The sequence below is a fragment of the Phytophthora parasitica genome (genome assembly GCF_000247585.1).
Source record: "Phytophthora parasitica INRA-310 unplaced genomic scaffold supercont2.30, whole genome shotgun sequence".
NCBI classification, from domain to species: Eukaryota; Oomycota; class Peronosporomycetes; order Peronosporales; family Peronosporaceae; genus Phytophthora; species Phytophthora nicotianae.
The window spans coordinates 379,884-397,540 of record NW_008649016.1 but is presented as its reverse complement, the minus strand read 5'-3'; the positions used below and the strand labels follow the sequence as shown (position 1 = coordinate 397,540).

The 17,657-nt window shown below is 51.0% G+C and overlaps 6 protein-coding genes across 6 annotated transcripts; 1 reads left to right on the top strand and 5 right to left on the bottom strand.

The window, feature by feature from the left end:
• Nucleotides 1-26: 26 nt before the first annotated feature.
• Nucleotides 27-2,438, bottom strand: PPTG_12471 (hypothetical protein). The gene has a single exon (XM_008908507.1). It carries the CDS (start codon nt 2,342-2,344, stop codon nt 80-82), a length of 2,265 nt encoding a protein of 754 aa, XP_008906755.1. The 5' UTR covers nt 2,345-2,438; the 3' UTR covers nt 27-79.
• A 1,650-nt stretch (nt 2,439-4,088) lies between these two features.
• On the bottom strand, nt 4,089-6,410 carry PPTG_12470 (hypothetical protein; the record flags this gene model as incomplete). Its single annotated transcript, XM_008908506.1, has 1 exon — nt 4,089-6,410. One exon carries the CDS (start codon nt 6,408-6,410, stop codon nt 4,089-4,091), a length of 2,322 nt encoding a protein of 773 aa, XP_008906754.1.
• A 132-nt stretch (nt 6,411-6,542) lies between these two features.
• PPTG_12469 (hypothetical protein) lies at nt 6,543-7,972 on the bottom strand (the record flags this gene model as incomplete). Its single annotated transcript, XM_008908505.1, has 3 exons — nt 6,543-6,814; nt 6,876-6,935; nt 6,994-7,972. The coding sequence occupies 3 exons, from the start codon at nt 7,970-7,972 to the stop codon at nt 6,543-6,545; spliced, it is 1,311 nt and encodes a 436-aa protein (XP_008906753.1).
• A 1,046-nt stretch (nt 7,973-9,018) lies between these two features.
• On the top strand, nt 9,019-11,273 carry PPTG_12468 (hypothetical protein; the record flags this gene model as incomplete). The annotated part of the gene is made up of 2 exons (XM_008908504.1): nt 9,019-10,671; nt 10,716-11,273. 2 exons carry the CDS (start codon nt 9,019-9,021, stop codon nt 11,271-11,273), a joined length of 2,211 nt encoding a protein of 736 aa, XP_008906752.1.
• A 6-nt stretch (nt 11,274-11,279) lies between these two features.
• Nucleotides 11,280-13,571, bottom strand: PPTG_12467 (hypothetical protein; the record flags this gene model as incomplete). The annotated part of the gene is made up of 1 exon (XM_008908503.1): nt 11,280-13,571. One exon carries the CDS (start codon nt 13,569-13,571, stop codon nt 11,322-11,324), a length of 2,250 nt encoding a protein of 749 aa, XP_008906751.1. The 3' UTR covers nt 11,280-11,321.
• Nucleotides 13,572-14,741: 1,170 nt separating this feature from the next.
• On the bottom strand, nt 14,742-17,333 carry PPTG_12466 (hypothetical protein; the record flags this gene model as incomplete). The annotated part of the gene is made up of 1 exon (XM_008908502.1): nt 14,742-17,333. The coding sequence occupies one exon, from the start codon at nt 17,331-17,333 to the stop codon at nt 14,742-14,744; it is 2,592 nt and encodes an 863-aa protein (XP_008906750.1).
• Between the last annotated feature and the right edge of the window lie 324 nt (nt 17,334-17,657).

Sequence of the window (17,657 nt, the reverse complement as noted above, 5' to 3'; positions counted from 1 at the left end):
GAGCTGTGTATTATCTTCAGCTCCACTGGGCATTGAACTCATGAATAACATTGATTTCGATGTAAGTTACGGCAATTATCTACACGAAGTTCTGGCGGTAGTTGTCTTTGGACACCGCCGCGAGGTGTGAGCCGCGGTTGCTGCTCGTTTCGCTCACCGGGCCTGACTCAGCGTTTGCTGCAGCCTTGCGTTCTGCATCCAAAGCAGCCATCGCGACCTTAGATTGTCTAGCAGATTTCTTAATCGCCATGTACACGGAGGTGGCCGAAAGAAGACAAGCCACTACAGCCAGAGCGATGGAAGCCTCCATAGGAGGACCGTACGTCTTGCTCATCATACCAGTGTCAGAAGAGCTCGATCCCGAGATGGCAGTTGTGCAGCGAGGACCGCCCCACGAATGGTACAAACACTCACAGCGCTGCTTGACGCATTTCCCCGTCTTCAGTGCTGTTCTGGATAGTGTGCCACCGATGGTACAGTCGTCGCTCGTCTTGCAGAACGCCTTGCCTGCGACTTCCTCCCACTTGTTATCGTCATCTTCATACTCGTCGATGTGGCCTTCAATCCACTCCTTCGTCGGGTGACTGGCAGGGTCACAGCCAATTTGCATGTAGTTGTCGGCTTCGAGATCAGCACCCAAGTCCTGGTACAGACGGATGTAGTCGATCTTCATGTACATGGGGAAGGCGTCACAGATCTTGTTGGTGACTGGATCCTTGCCGTCGCCGCGGCATTCCTTACCAGGATTCGGAGGTGTAGCACCCCACGAACTGGACAGAGCAACGTTGAAAATCACGTACAAGGGCTCCTCAATCATGATCTTCTGCGGGTTCGTCTTCTTCGAGTTCTGCGGCACGCTCACAATGGATTCGGTTGTGACTTCAAACAGTGGCTCACCATGGAGCTGCCATCGTACATATCCGTTCTCACCGGTGACCCACTCCACCTGGTAGTCCAGATATCCTGTGTACGCACCGAAGTGAATGGGCCAATTGGACGAGATAGCGTCCATCTGGTAGTTGAAAGGCTTCATGGCGTTCGACTTTGGCGTCGTGCTCTCATTACGAGGCTTCGCACACTTAGAGAACGTGTTGTCAGGGTCACACAAGTAGGAGCCCATGTACGAGTTAATAAGCGGATAACACGTGCCGTTTGTGTTGATACCCCAGTGGTTCTTCCCCTTGCCGTCGACCAAGCTCAGGTCAGCGTTGACATCGCCCGAAGCAGGACACGTGTCCACTGAGCACGTGTTCTCTGTGATTCCCTTCTTAATAGAGGCAGCAACCGTCTCGTACGTCTGCTTCTCCTCTGCATTCTGCTTGCAGTAGTTATTGGCTCCATATCGAAGTCCTTGATACCACGACTTGTGGCCACGCTCTTGCTGGTAGTATGATGTCGGGACGTCGATGTAGTTGGCACCAGGTGTCAAGCAGTTGTAGCTGTACAAACAGTAGCTGAAGTCTCCGGTAGAAGTGTTCACAGGGAAAAGACGGTAGTCTTCAGGCATACCAGGTGCGATCTGTAGAGAAGACGAGATGGCTAAACCACCACCTTCCAGTACATCGATCTCCGGTGCACCGCGACCTTGGTTCGGGTTGAGACCGTATCCTGGATTGTCGTCGCAGGCGCTGATACGTTGGAAAGTTGGATCAAAGACATCGGCGTCGCAGCGATTGTAGGAGAACGGCCACATCCGGTTGGTCGACGCCGAGAAAATGGCGCGTCCGAGGTTACCCAGCATCCAAATACCGGGCCATGTGGGGTAGAACTTGTTGTTTGCGACCTTACCACTCGCTCCAAGTGCTCGGTCGGGGTTCCCGGACTCTGCAGTGACAGCTCCTGGTAGTTGTGCTCGCACCTCAAGCATCCCACCCTGGTAACAGAATTTGTTCCAGGACTGCACCATTGCACCACGATACCAAAAGTAGACATCCTCGAAACTGGGAGGGTGAGTGTACATGTTGTAGACATGGATGACGTTCACTTCATCGACAGTCTTGATGTAGAAGTAGCAGGTCCCGTCGTCATCGCATCTTGTGGAGGTCATGTTGTGAGAATAAAGCTCGAGCGCACCGTTGACACCGTCGGGTTTCTCGAGAGACGTCCACATGTGGTCGTCGCCGGCACGGAAGCTGCGGTTGGGGACGTTGAACTCGTCGCTCATGACGAGGTCCCATCTCCTGCCGCGTGAACTGGTGTACACGTATCTGTCCTCGGGTGTATCGGGATCGACCCACGTTCTGATGCCCGATCTGGTTGGGTACGTCGTGGCATTTGTAGCCGCAACGATGGCTGTCCACCACAGGGCTAGACTGCACACAATGGCGTATCGCGCGAGCTGCATCGGGAACTGAACAGTAGACTGCTAAGTGGTTATCTCCGATCGCCTTGTGACCTAGAGGGTGGATTGTGGAATGACGAAGGCTCGGGACTGTGCGGCATGGAAGTGCTGATCTGCACTACAACTGTTTAACGCGACATTTTTCCAAACAGCTGAAACTCTGGCAGGCGGGATTGACCTCAGTGTTTTCAAACATTGCAAATGGCAAGGCTGTCAACACCAAAGTGTACCCGTACGGTTTGGGCGAAGTGAGCCTTCAAGGTTACCTTGGGACAGCTTGGCGTTTCCAACCAACCGAGAGTGGCAGACGAGATGTTGAAACTCAAATTGCGAGTCACACTGGCTGGATTTTATTTTGTGAGGAAAGATTACCGACTGACAGTTGTCACTGCCAATCCCAATCGAAGTTCGTCGAACTGCTTCGAACAGAAGAAGCGCGGCATACAATCTCGCGACAGGAAGGCAGGTGGCAGAGCAAATGTATCATTGAATACTGTAATGCATTTTGTGGGCCAAATTCCCAACTAAATCGTTGTGAATACATGGTGCTACTATTGAGCGCTAGTGTTGCAGCTTTACTGTCTGAACATGGTGCCGGTTGTCGAATTCTCCTGCAGCACCCACACCCACACTCCAAACTTTGCTTCAAACGTCACGGCAAATCGGCCAGCTGCGATCTTCGACCACTTGAATTTTAATCTAAGTCCCACTTTTCTTAATTGATTAAAAATGCGTAACCTTAGCCGTTCCGACGTAACGGATTCTTCGACACATTCAAAAGCTCCTGTTAGTTTTAGCGACTCTGGAGACTTGCGCTAGAAAACAACTTATTTCGCAAAACACGCCAGTAAAAATGGCAAGTAAACAGAGCTTCGCAAGCAGCTCTATTGAGCTGTTGCGGTGGTCTGCGGCAAAACAAACCAAAAGCCTCGCTAGCGACTTACACAGTTATACCATTGAAATTTCATCCTTCGCAAGCAATATTTTTCTTGTCTTGAAATAAAGCACGTTATGACTATGAAGGGAAGTGTCCGAGTTGCGCCAATGCAGAAAATACTGATGCACACGTGCTCTGGAGTCCAGAATTTGGACGCACGAGATTCGAGACATTTACGTTGTAGATGGCGACGACTCTGCGCGACGAAGTCTGTCTTGGATGCTACGGTGGAACGCCCCCGCGGCGTCGTGCCATCGATGTACTTCATCCAGTAATCGACTATACATGTACTGCATGAGGCACTTACGAGTCGCAAGTTGCGACCATCAGACCTTGATCGATTCGACCAGCGCACGTTGAAGACACCTCGACCGGATGGAACCACGGAGTAAAAGTGCTGACCGTGCATATTAATACCTCGCCCGCAGAACGAGAACTCAAAGGACAACTTCGACAGCCACGAACGAGACTAGCGCCACGATGGATTCAGCTTTCGATATCAAATATGACAGGTTTGCTGTAGATACCCTCATGATCATCCGGCTCGCAGAATGAAATACAAACAAACCTGGAAGGAGCCTTTAGCCTACCGGGAATGGGTATTGCAATTCGATCACAGTAGTAATATTTCAAGGATATTTTCGCCTCGGCAGCTCATTTGGATGCAAAGCCTTTATGGTAATTTGGGGCTCTACATACTAATTTGAACTTTTCCACATCGGTTTCGTCTTATTCTTCAGCTCGAGTGTGCAAGCACGCGTTTACTACGAAACTTTGATTAACTGCGAAAGTTTTGATCTGCAATAATGATTAAGCTACAGGTATGGCCTCCGAAATTTTGAATCGCTCTGCGCTCGCATTGTACCACGTACAAGACAACGCATGGGAGAGTGCGCCTTCGTTTGGATCAATCCGCCACCGAATCAAAAGGACGTTAAAAGTACGAATGACTTTCCTGGGTAAGACTCGCGCCACAAGCAGCATCAAGACGGATGTTGCCTGATACAAGTGCTGACCATAGAACAGATACCCAGTAAGCAATATTGCCTCCACTGAAGTGCAGCGCTTGCCTCGGAACGTAGTATAAGCAAAATCTTCGCAGTCGTAGAACAATCTGATAAATTGGCCACCAAGACAGTTTTCCTCGAACGTCGTGAGCTTCTGCTGTTGCAAATTCAGGACGGTTGGGCCCACCTTCTTGCTACTGAAAACCCGAAGCCAGGACGACGGTCGTGGAGATGTACTCGTCCCCCTAGCTTGTTTCTCCCGCCTACCTCCTATGCTCGCTACGAAACCCATGGCAAAACTTATCCCAGCGACCACGAACACAAGATTCACTGTGAACACGTAGCATGAGTCTTTGAGTCCACAGTATCTTGCACCTCGAGCTGAAGTCCGACGCAAGAGTTCGCCATTAAATTCTCCAATAAACGCTAGCGATGTAAGTCGAAGAGACGAAAGCACTGCGAACGTGCATATCATGCTGGTTAGCTGTAAAATTTCCCATGGAATACGAAAATGTCGGTCCAATACTTGGTCACCTGAGCGAGCTCGGATGAGATTGATAAAAGAATAGTTAAATGCAAAGAAACTTAACGTTAGATTCAGTACTGAAGCCATGGATAGTGTTCCAGTGGAGAGTCCAAGATAGTACAAATTCGAGTTAAACGCGAGGTGGTATGTGATCTGTGCGAGGTAAATAGGCTGCATCCTGCCGTTCTGGCATCGATATGCCCATATTTGAGTCAACAGCACTGAGCGATGGTGCGACATCACTTGGTACAGACTTACGATCCCCATAAAGAGGATCTGTATCACAACCACACCTGGTAAAACACTCAAGTCCACGGTATCAGCGTATCGACTACGGAAAACACTAAGGAATTGGTCCAGACGCGTAGAATCCGTCGGGTTTACGTCGTTCGTGTACTCCCATTGCGAGTTATACTGGTTGTGGATGCACACATCGCCAGTAGAGCACACCGGTAGATCATCCGGGGTCTGTAACATCAGTCCATACGATCGCCAGTGCTTCAATAGAGTGCAAGTGTCTTCCACATACACTCCTGTCACATTCACGACGCGAACTCTGCATCCAGCATAGTATCCCTTGAACAACGGCTGCGTGACATTATTGGCACCATAAATTGTGTCCTTGGCGGGGATATACCTGGAAATCTTGGGTAAACTAGTTGAAAACTGGTACGGGAACAGTTTAAGGATATCTGGAACGACAACCAGCACGTCTTCTCCATTGGTTTCCATCGCAAGTTTTTCTCCGACAATCCCTTCATTTGGAATATCAGGACGGCAGTCTGTGTAGTGCGGGAACGTGTTGATGTCTGCTACAGGCACAGACGAATAGTCGAGGCTGTTCTTGACGTTCTGGAACTTAAAAAGTCGTAGCAGGATACCGATATTCCAGCGCGAAATACACTTTTCTTTCCGTTCGACAGCCACTTGTAGTTCGCGTAGCATCTGCGGCGACACAGAGAGTCTGAGCGTGGTGATAACCTTCAATACTCCTTCTGGTTCGTCCGACAGAACAATATTCGGCGTGCCCCAGTCATTCATTCCCGTCGAGCACACAGCTCCGTTAGCATCTAGTTGATCGGCAAGCGCAAGAGCTTCAGGTGTGAGTCGACTGTAATCTCCAGCCGCCTCAGCCTCAGTAGCCATGGCTTGTAGGTCTTCATACGCCGGTTTGCTCATTATAGCGTCAGATCCAAAGGCGCTGAGCTGAATGAGCACCTTTCGACAGGAGCAGACGCATCCAGAACACCCTCCATGCATGACTGAGTCCAGCTGACTGTAGGCGAAGTAGCTGTCTTCCGGTCCGATAAAGAACTTGGCGGTTGACAAGTAGCCTGTAGCTCCGAAAATGAAGACCAATAGTAGCGGAGCCAGCACACAACGTCCGATAACTGCAGCCACCGCACTGGTCTCTCTACATCGAAACTTGGTTACACCTTGCTGTCGACCCCTCCTAATAACAGCTATGGCTCTGTCGATCCATGACCATCTAGGCTCCAATGTTTGAACTGCGCAGCCTTCTCTAATAACTGATTCACTTCCAGTATGAGCAACATGTTCGCTCGTTGGTCCTCCTCCTCGAGCTACACTCGATGTCATATTGTAAATGCCCAATTTCGGCACGAATCTCCAAAAATACAGTTGGGTGGTGACTTGTCCTGTAAATATACACAAAAAGCTGACAAAACGCAAGAGCTTAATAGATATCAAGCTCGTGTTAGCAAACGAATCTTAACGTAGAGGCCAAAACGCGTTGCCTGTGGTGGTAGGTGCCGATTTGGGAGCGGCACGCGTCTTTGCTATCACTAGAGCGTCTTCCGTCTCCAGCGAATTGTTCGGATCGGGACATTCACCACCTTCCCAATCAGCGAGAGAACGGGTCGAGAGACTTACGACAAACCGGTCCAAAAACGCTTGATCGCTCGCTTCACGCAAATCCATCAACGTGGCTGGAGCCTGCTCCAGCATAAAAACGACTGACTTGCGCGTCACCTTGAGCACCACTACATACAACACAATCGATATCAGTAACACCCTAATAGAATTTATATCATCGCTCCGCACCTCCAAACTCCATATACGTCGCGTTAAGGCGATGCCAGATCGCGTCCATCTTCATAAAAGCTAATCACAACGTCAAAACTTAGCGCATTTTTACCACGTTTCATTGCATTGCACTCACCCAAGAAGAAGAGTTCATAGAACGCAGCAGGCTCTTCAAAAAGCTGCCAGAATGTCTCCTTCTTGTCTGCAAATCTCCCGTCTCCAAGTTGCAATAACCCCGCCAACAAACACGTCAAGTTGATACCAGCAACACAGACCGGGTACCATCTCTTCTTGTGTTTCCCGTCCTGCGAGTCCGGCATCTGCTCGTAATGAATCGCCCTCATCTCCATCGGATGCGCTTCAAATGCGTACAACAGACACTTCATAGCCAGCACGCCTCCTCCTCTAAAGTCCGTCTCGGGACTGGCATTCTGGAACCCCAGCTTCACCCAGTCCACGTCTTGTCTGTCATATTTCTCGTCCTGCGTCCTGCCGCCCACAGCTCTCCACAATCTCTCCAAAGCGGCCTCAAACCACTCGTCTCCTGCTGAAACTTTCTGTGTCAGATCTTTCTGCAGCTCTGTGAGTTCTCTCATGGACTGCAGCGACGGAAATCCTGCAGGACCGTTCTTGTCCTGCACTGTAGAATTGGTCCTAGATCGTCGTCCTTTCCACGATTCTTTAACGGATTGAAACTTGCTTGTAGCTGCCACTAGAAGATCTTCAGCGGTAGGTTCTCTCTTCTGCGAGAAGCTGACGGTGGCGGGTGTAGGGGGCACGCGGAGTTTGCGTAGTGTACGTCCTAGTCTCGACTCTGACTGTGATCCTGGAGATCCTGCGTCCTGTAGACCATCAAGACCGGATTCCAGAGCTATGCATAGGGTACCGCACATTTCGCACTCCGCGAGCTCCGGGTGGTTGAGGAACGTGCAGACGCGACAGGTCCAGGCGTCCTGAACCTCGTCTGGACCGGAGAAGGAGCGCGTTAATGGCGCAGTGGCATCGCTGGTGTTGTGTAGGGAGAGGAGCTCCTCTTGGATGTCAAGCGGCAACGCGGCGAAGACGCTGGGGTCGATGGACGGAGGGATGGAGGACGGTCCTACTGAGTCGGCCATCTTGGTGCTTGGTGCTTGACTTGAAGCGGATAAACGTACTTGGATGTCTTGTTTAGGTACGAAAATATTATGTTGCACGAAGGTATAAAGGACTGCATTCTATAAAAAAAAAAAAAAGGAAAGAAAATAGAACGCACTATTTCTAGCAGATGCATACTTCGAAGTAGTTAGCCGGATAAATTCCGACCATACTTCGACTTACATTCCATTTCTCTGGCTGAAGCGGGTATGCGTCGGCATCAAACGGTTGGTAGTGTAGCAGACCATTTTGGCTTCGCGGTTTGTTTTGAAGTGCTGGGAACACAACATGGATTTTACTTTTCTCGGGGTATGCCAAAGAACCCCATTGAAGCCATGAGTATAACACACAAGATGTTGACATCGCGTCCATATTAGAACATATATAAAATATATTGCAGGCTTTCCAGTAAAAAAAAAAAACAGTTTACTAAAGACATTGTTCGCGCCTAGATGTATATAAGGCTTTTGTAGACAAAGAAAGTAAGTCCATGTTAAAAAAACATAAAGGTCACGTCCGTATCGTGATTGCAAGTGGTTCATCTAATGATGTAGTCCGTTCAGGGAAGGATAATCCGCCTACGCCACTGTCACCCGCGTTAAAATCTGCTCACTTCAGCTGATCGAGCCAAAACTCAAATCGCCCGAGCGTACGACTATTTCCAGCCAAACAATGCAACAATGTGTGTCATACAGCAGACCCGACAATTAATAACTTTTAATCGAAACGTCATCAATGAGTGTAATCAGCTGGCTCAATCCGCGAAAAAAATCCATCTCGAAACAAAGTATCTCGCTTCCCTACAAACTCCAAGTTGTTTAAAGATGGGGACTCACTTTTCTGTTGATGACAAGCTCACCGTTGGCATGTCGAGCATAAACTCCAAGCACGCAAAGAGAACAGCAGTTTGAATTGAACAGAAGTCGCGTTTAACACCGAAAACTGTCGAGATCGATTGTTGGGTCATTCCTGAATTCTCTACCTCTCACTCGAAAGCCCAGATAAATCAGCTTCAGTTTAATCCCGAATGCAACACGTCCACTACGTTACAGTGTCAGTCTTGGCACTCTGGTGGATAGCCTCGCTTGTATTCGTTACGGCCGAGAACAACACCTTGACGTACCCCACCAAGTCGGGTCTCCTACCTTGGGTCGACCCCGACACACCCAAGGACAAATACGTGTACACCAGCTCTCGCGGTCGGCGATGGGATCTCGTCATGAGCGACGAGTTCAATGTGGCTAACCGCAGTTTCCGACCCGGTGACGATCACATGTGGACTTCTCTCGAGAAACCCGACGGTGTCAACGGCGCACTCGAGCTTTACTCCCATAACATGACTTCGACTAAATGCGACGACGACGGCACCTGCTACTTCTACATTGAGACCATCGACGAAGTAAACGTCATCCATGTCTACAACATGTACACGCATCCCCCGAGCTTCCAAGATGTCTACTTCTGGTATCGTGGTGCAATGGTACAGTCGTGGAATAAATTCTGTTACCAAGGCGGTATGTTGGAAGTACGAGCTCAACTACCCGGGGTGACTGATCCGGAGTCAGGGAACCCCGATGTCGCTCTAGGAGAGAACGGCAAAGTCCAAAACACTAAGTATTACCCGACATGGCCCGGTATTTGGATGCTGGGTAACCTTGGACGCGCCATTTTCTCGGCATCGACCAACCGAATGTGGCCCTATTCGTACAACGAATGCGACGCCGACGTCTTTGATCCAACTTTCCAACGTATCAGCGCCTGCGACGACAATCCAGGATACGGTCTCAACCCGAACCAAGGTCGCGGTGCACCGGAGATCGATGTTCTGGAAGGTGGTGGTTTAGCCATCTCGTCTTCTCTACAGATCGCCCCAGGTATGCCGGACGACTATCGTCTCTTTCCCGTTGACACGTCAACTGGTGACTTCAGCTACTGTTTGTACAGCTACAACTGTTTGACACCTGGTGCCAACTACATTGACGTCCCGACATCATACTACCAGCAAGAACGTGGCCACAAGTCGTGGTATCAAGGTCTTCGCTATGCTGCGAATAATTACTGTGACCAGAATGCAGAGGAAAAACAAGACTATGACACGGTCGCTGCGTCGGTTAAGAAAGGCATTACGGAGAACACGTGCTCAGTCGACACTTGTCCAGCATCTGGAGATGTCAACGCTGACTTAAGCGTGATCGATGGAGGAAAGAACCACTGGGGTATTAACTCTAACGGCACGTGCTATCCACTCATGAATTCCTACATGGGCTCGTACTTGTGTGACCCGGACAACACGTTCTCCAAGTGCGCAAGTCCTCGTAACGAGAGCACGACGCCCAAGTCGAATGCCATGAGTTCGTTTAACTATCAGATGGACGCTATCTCCTCCAATTGGCCGATCCATTTCGGTGCGTATACAGGTTTCTATGACTACCAAGTGGAGTGGGTAACCGGTGAGAATGGCTACGTTCGATGGTTGCTACATGGAGAGCCTCTCTTTGAAGTCACGACTGAATCGGTCGTCAACGTGCCGCAGAACGCGAACAAGACCAACCCGAAGAAGATCATGATTGAGGAGCCCTTGTATGTGATTTTCAACGTGGCTTTGTCGAGTTCATGGGGTACGACACCTCCAAACCCGGGCCAGGAATGTCGCGGCGACGGCAAAGACCCCACGACGAACGTCATTTGTGACTCTTTCCCATCGACTACATTCGACTCTACCAGGATCTTGGAGATGACCTCGAACCGGACAACTACATGCAAGTTGGTTGTGACCCGGCCAGTCACCCGACGAAGGAGTGGATTGATGCGCATATCGACGAATACGAAGACGACGACAACAAGTGGGAGGAGGTTGCAGGCAAGGCGTTTTGCAAGACTAGTGACGACTGTACCATCGGCGGTACCCTTTCCAGAACAGCTTTAAAGACGGGCAAATGTGTTAAGCAACGCTGTGAATGTTTGTACCATTCGTGGGGTGGTCCTCGCTGCACTACGGCCGTCTCCGGGTCGAGTTCAGCTGGTTTGATGAGCAGGACGTTCGGTCCGCCGATTGAGGCCGCAATTGCCGTCGCTAGTGTGATTATATTGATGACAATGGCCATGGTTCACGTGGGGTCCGTCACTACCGCGAAGAAAACCAAAGCCGTAATGGCAGCCTTGGAGGCAGAGCGTAAAGTTGCTGCTCCCGTGTCGACAGCCCCGACCAGCGAAACGAGCAGCAATCGCGGCTCACATCTCGCTGCTCTGTCGAAAGACAATTATCGTCAGAATTTCGTTTAGATAACTGAAAGAATTGTCATAGCTTGTTCAATTCAACGTTACCAGTGCTTAGACGAAGTTTTGGCTGTAGTTATCTGTTGGCCGCCGCTGACCTTGTTCGCTGATGTAGGTTGTCTTCACCCGGTTGTCGCCACTGTTTTCAACCTTCTTCTCGGTCTTGGGTTTCACCACAATGAAAATCGACCAATACACAGAGATCAAAGACAAGAACATAATAACAGCCGCCAAGCCGATCGAGAGTCCCATGGGAGGACCATAGGAGCTCTTGGACACAGAACTCGAGCTTGAGCTTGTAGAGCTCGAGATGGCCGTTGTACATCGCGGTCCTCCCCACGACGACGCGTAGGTGCACTGACATCTCCTCTTGACACACTTGCCCGTCTTCAAGGCGGTTTTACCGAGATTCCCACCAATCGTACAGTCATCGTCGACAGTGCAGAATGCCTTCCCGGCCACGTCTTTGTGGCGATTGTCGTCGTCTTCATACTCGTCGATATGTGCATCTATCCACTGCTTGGTCGGGTGGCTCTTAGGATCACAACCGACTTGCATGTAGTTGTCTTTGTCAAGGTCATCACCCAAGTCCTGGTACAGTCGCATGTAGTCGATCTTAAGGTACATTGGGAACGAGTCACAGATCCGGTTCGTCTCTTCGTCGGTGCCGTCACCGCGGCATTCTTTGCCGGCATTCGGGGGTGTAGCACCCCACGAACTTGACAGCGCGACATTGAGAATAAGGGACATAGGCTCTTCCAGCATCACCTTCTGTGGATTGGTCTTGTTCGAGTTCTGTGGTACATTGGAGAACGCGTCCGTCGTGACTTCGAACAGCGGACTGCCCTGGAGCATCCAACGTACGTAGCCGTTTTTACCGGTCACCCACTCGATCTGGTATTCAACGTAGTCAGTGTACGCACCGAGGTGTACGGGCCAATTCGATGAAATAGCATCCATTTGATAGTTGAACGAACTCATGGCGTTCGACTTGGGCGTGCTCTCGTTACGAGGCTGGGCACACTTGGAGAACGTGTTGTCGGGGTCGCACAAGTACGCACCCATATAGGAATTGACAAGCGGATAACACGTGCCGTTCGTGTTGATCCCCCAGTGGTTCTCGCCCTTGTCGTCGATCAACCCGATGTCGGCGTTCACATCTCCCGAAGCTGGACAGGTAGCTGCTGTACAAGAGTTTTCAGTAATCCCCTTTTTGAGAGACGCAGCCACCGAGGCGTAGTTCTGCTTGGCATCGGCATCTTGCTGACAAAAGTTGTTCGAAGCATAGCGAAGTCCTTGATACCACGATTTGTGACCACGTTCCTTCTTGTAGAATGCAGTCGGGACGTCAATGTAATTGGCACCTGGTGTGGTGCAGCTATAACCGTAAACGCAGTACAAGTTGTCTCCAGTAGACGTGTCCACAGGGAACAAACGGTAATCATCCGGCATACCAGGGGCAATTTGTAGTGAAGACGATACTGCAAGACCACCTCCTTCGAGCAGATCGATCTCAGGCGCACCACGACCTTGATTCGGATTGAGACCGTATCCCGGGTTATCATCGCACGCACTGATGCGCTGGTTGTCTGGGTTGAAAACGTCCGGCTCGCATCGATCGTAGGAAAACGGCCACATTCGGTTGGTCGACGCTGAAAAGATAGCTCGACCAAGGTTCCCCATCATCCAGATACCGGGCCACGTCGGGTAGTACTTGGTCGTCTTCACCTTGCCGTTTTTGCCTAATGCCAGGTCCGGGTTTCCGGACGCCTCAGAAACAGCTCCTGGAAGCTGTGCACGCACCTCGAGCATGCCACCTTGGAAGCAGAATTTGTTCCAGGACTGGACCATCGCTGCTCGGTAGAAGAAGTAGGCGTCCACGTAGCCTGGAGGGTGCGTGTACATGTTGTACACATGAATCACGTTCAATTCGTCGACAGCCTTAATGTAGAAGTAACATGTTCCGTCGTCGTCGCACATTGTAGACGTCATGTTATGTGAATACAACTCGAGCGCACCGTTGACACCATCGGGTTTCTCTAGAGACGTCCAAATGTGGTCATCACCCGGTCGAAAGCTACGGTTGGGAGTGTTGAACTCGTCGCTCATGACCAAGTCCCACGTCCGTCCACGCGAACTCTTGTACGTCTGACGGTCATCAGGCGTCTCGGGATCGACCCACGTTCGGATGCCCGACTTGGTGGGGAACGTCGTGCTTGCTGTCGTTGCATTCTTAGCTGAGACCGACGTTGCTGTGACCACAAAAGCAACGGCGAGACCCCATAGCATAAGCCGCTGAAACATTGAGTCTACCTGTGAGGTTTATCCGCTACTTTCTTATGTGGAGAACCAGTTGGGCTGAACTGTACCGACTCATCCTGAGCAGGGCAAAAACCTTGGACTTTGCAGGCCTGCTCAGGTGGGCATCTGTCCTCAGAGGACTCCATTAGCCGCTGGCTATGCTCGACATACTGTAACCGAGTGGTTTGAATTGCACACGACATGTCGATACATGTGCAATCTTCCGTCGAGTCTGATCGAGTGGAACAGCCGAGGCGAGGACGGAATCGCTGCCTTCGGGTCTTCCCACTTCGACTGTGGGCCACCAAAGCACCCACCAGTCTGATGACCAGAGACTATCCGAGTTGAGGAGCCCAGTACTGTTCGTAATCCGTTGCCTGTCGCTGCCCCCGGATGATTATCAGGAAGGCTTTGGCGATGGCCATGATCAAATCTGCGATTTGTTCGTCCCCAAATGCCGCTGCGCTTCAGAAGCAAAGCAACACGTTAGTGAGGGAGGAACTGGTGAAAGCACACCTGTCCTAACCCAGGTGAGTGCGGTAAGCTCGGCCAAACTTGCACCAGCTCAGCAGGAGCAACGCTAGTTGAAATGTTCCTCCAGTTGTGTGGTGTTCGCTTATCCAACTTCAAAATACCAAGTCCCGCCTCTCCTCGCCCAATACTGCACGGTGTGAACAGGACAACACAAATCGTCCTCACCGACTTACGCTTCGGATTCCTTCCTTTGCGCGTCGTGCTTCTTGTGCTTCCGTGCCTTGCACGTTCCAGTAATACCTCGTAGCAGCGCAATGTTGAATCGAAGTTTGCCAACTGTGCCCAGGTCTACCCGCGCTTCCTCACAATGGTTCCCTTTCGAAACGTGGCGTCAACTCTTGATATTGCTTTGTTAATTGCCACTTTATCCATAGAACTTTGTTCGTGTCGTCCGTCTGCTCGAGCAACGTTAACTACTTCGAAGTAGATGAACGTCGGAATGTCGTTCGCTTCAAGTGACCGCTGCATGACAAAGCCGTTGTCTGAAATGGTCGGTCGTCATATTCTGTAGTCACTACTTTCAATGGTATTTGCCACAAATGAGTCATGTCCAAGCAGGACTCACGCTTGGTAACGCTGCTCTATAGCAGTTCTTGAAGTCACTTGATTTAGTTGATAGTTAGGTAATTCATTCGAGAGTTAGACGAAATTTTGGCTGTAGTTGTCCCTCGGTCTCTGACGAGGATCGCTTCCATTGCCGTGCGATTGCCGCTCGGCGTCAAATTTGACCTGTGCTTCGTTGCCGCGGTAGCTCAGGTCTGCAGCAATCTTACCCTGCTTTTTAAGCAGAGCTGCTGCCTTCTTCTCTTTCATGGACGACCACATGACGGACACGAAACTCAGGAACACGATGATGGCTGCGATACCAATCGACATGCCGAACGGGGGGCCGTACGAGTTGGTACTGACGGACTTGCTGGCAACAGTGGTCGAGGAGGATCCCGAGACGGCCGTCGTACAGCGCGGACCGCCCCACGACGACGAGTACGTGCACTGGCATCGTCCCTTCACACACTTGCCAGTCTTTAGCAGTGTCTTACCCAAGCTGCCTCCAATCGTGCAGTCATCATTCACGGTACAGAACGCCTTGCCAGCAACCACTTTGTGTTTATTGTCGTCATCCTCGTACTCATCGATATGAGCGTCGATCCACTTCTTGGTAGGGTGAGTATCTGGATCACAGCCAACGTGCATGTAGTTGTCTTCTTCCAGGTCGTCTGCCAAGTCCTGGTACAGACGGATGTAGTCGATCTTCAGGTACAACGGGAAGGCGTCACAGATCTTATTAGCCACTTTATCAGAGCCGTCACCGCGGCATGCCTTGCCCGGGTTGGGAGGCGTGGCACCCCACGAACTCGACAACGCGACGTTGAAGATAAGGTACATCGGTTCCTCCAGCATCGCCTTGGTCGGATTAGTCTTGTTCGAGTTCTGTGGGATATCCCAGATAGACTTGGACGGCACTTCAAACAGCGGGCTACCCATGAGGTTCCATCGCACGTAGCCGTTCTTACCGGTGACCCACTCGAGCTGGTACGTCACAAAGTCCATGTACGCGCCGAGGTGCACTGGCCAATTGGCCGAGATGGCGTCCATCTGATAGTTGAATTGGCTCATGGCGTTCGACTTGGGCGTAGTAGATTCATTTCGTGGCTTCGCACACTTGTAAAATGTGTTGTCGGGGTCACACAAGTAGGCACCGGTGTACACGTTGAACAGCGGGAAACAGGTACCGTTTGTGTTGATACCCCAGTGATCCTCGCCCTTGCTGTCAATCAAGCTCAAATCGCCGTTGACATCGTTCGAGGCAGGGCAAATATCCACCGAGCATGAGTTCTCAGTGATGCCAGATTTCACGGACGCAGCAATTGTGCTGTACGATTGCTTCGCGTCGGCGTCCTGCTGGCAGTAGTTGTTGGCTGAGTAACGCAGACCCTGGTACCATGACTTGTGTCCGCGTTCCTTCTTGTAGTACGCTGTCGGGACGTCAACGTAGTTCGCGCCGGGACTCATACAAGTACCGGCGTAGATACAGGACGAACTGTCTCCCGATGAGTAGTTAACACCGATGATACGGTATTCATCCGGCATACCAGGTCCAATTTGAAGCGACGAAGACACAAGAGTAGCACCGCCTTCCAGCACGTCAATCTCAGGAGCGCCACGGCCTTGGTTCGGGTTCAATCCGTAGCCGGGGTTGTCATTACACGCACTGATACGTTGGTAACTCGGGTCAAACAGATCAGGCTCACACTTATCGTATGAGAACGGCCACATGCGGTTCGTTGAGGCCGAGAAAATGGCACGACCGAGGTTCCCCATCATCCAGATACCGGGCCAGGTCGGGTAGAATTTCGTCGCCTCAACCTTCGAGTTCTTCCCCTTGGCAAGGTCGGGATTACCAGACTCGGGAGTGACGACACCCGGGAGCTGTACGCGCGTTTCGATCATGCCACCTTGGTAGCAGAATTTGTTCCAAGACTGGACCATTGCTGCACGGTAGAAGAAGTAAGCATCGACGTATCCCGGAGGGTGCGTGTACATGTTGTACACATGAATCACGTTCAATTCGTCGACAGCCTTAATGTAGAAGTAGCATGTTCCGTCGTCGTCACACTTCGTTGAGGTCATGTTATGTGAATACAACTCGAGTGCACCGTTGACACCATCGGGTTTCTCCAGCGACGTCCAGATATGGTCGTCACCAGGTCGGAAGCTACGGTTGGGAGTGTTGAACTCGTCGCTCATGACCAGGTCCCATTTTCTGCCACGTGAACTGGTGTACGTTTGTCGGTCATCGGGCGTTGCAGGGTCGACCCAGATTTTGATGCCAGACTTGGTCGGGTACGTTGTACCTGCCGTCGTATCGTTCTTAGCTGCCGTGACGAATGCTAGCGTGACCACCCAAACCACGACCGTAGCTAATGTTGCGTATTGTCGATGCCGCATTGTAGTCTCTGGGGCTAGAATGAGAAGTCTAGCGCGTCCAGTGGATGGATGAACTTGTGAACTTGGAGCGGCAATTTGCCGAGTGAGACGCCTGTCGAATTGGACGGACGCCGCGAAAACCGAAAGCTCCCCGGCTAGCGTTTTCTCCGGGCTGTGCCACAGCTCCTCCTCCTTCTGTTGCCTGTAAAAGCCACTCGTTCGTACGAGTTCCCGCGTAATCCGGGCCGTTTTCTCGTCTCCGTTCGATCCGACTTGAGGTGCCAAGGCTTGGTCCAAGCCCATGTTTTGTTTATCGGAGCCCGTGGCTGACGGGACATACGGAGAGACATGGCAGGCGGCACTCGTTGAGGCTTGGCAAACACGTGGGGTTGACGCATTTTGCTTGGAACGACAAGAAACAAAAACTTCATGGCAAAACGGCAAACAAGAGCGTCTATCTGCCGGAAAGAGCTGCAATGCGATCCTGTTGCAGGACGAAGCTGCGTACAGGTACAAGTACATGTTGGTAATTCACCAATGCTCCTGGCACAGGAACTTCCTTCCTGACAGGAACGAAATCTGCATAAATGCAAAGCAGCGTAATCGTACACGATTACCAGTCTATCT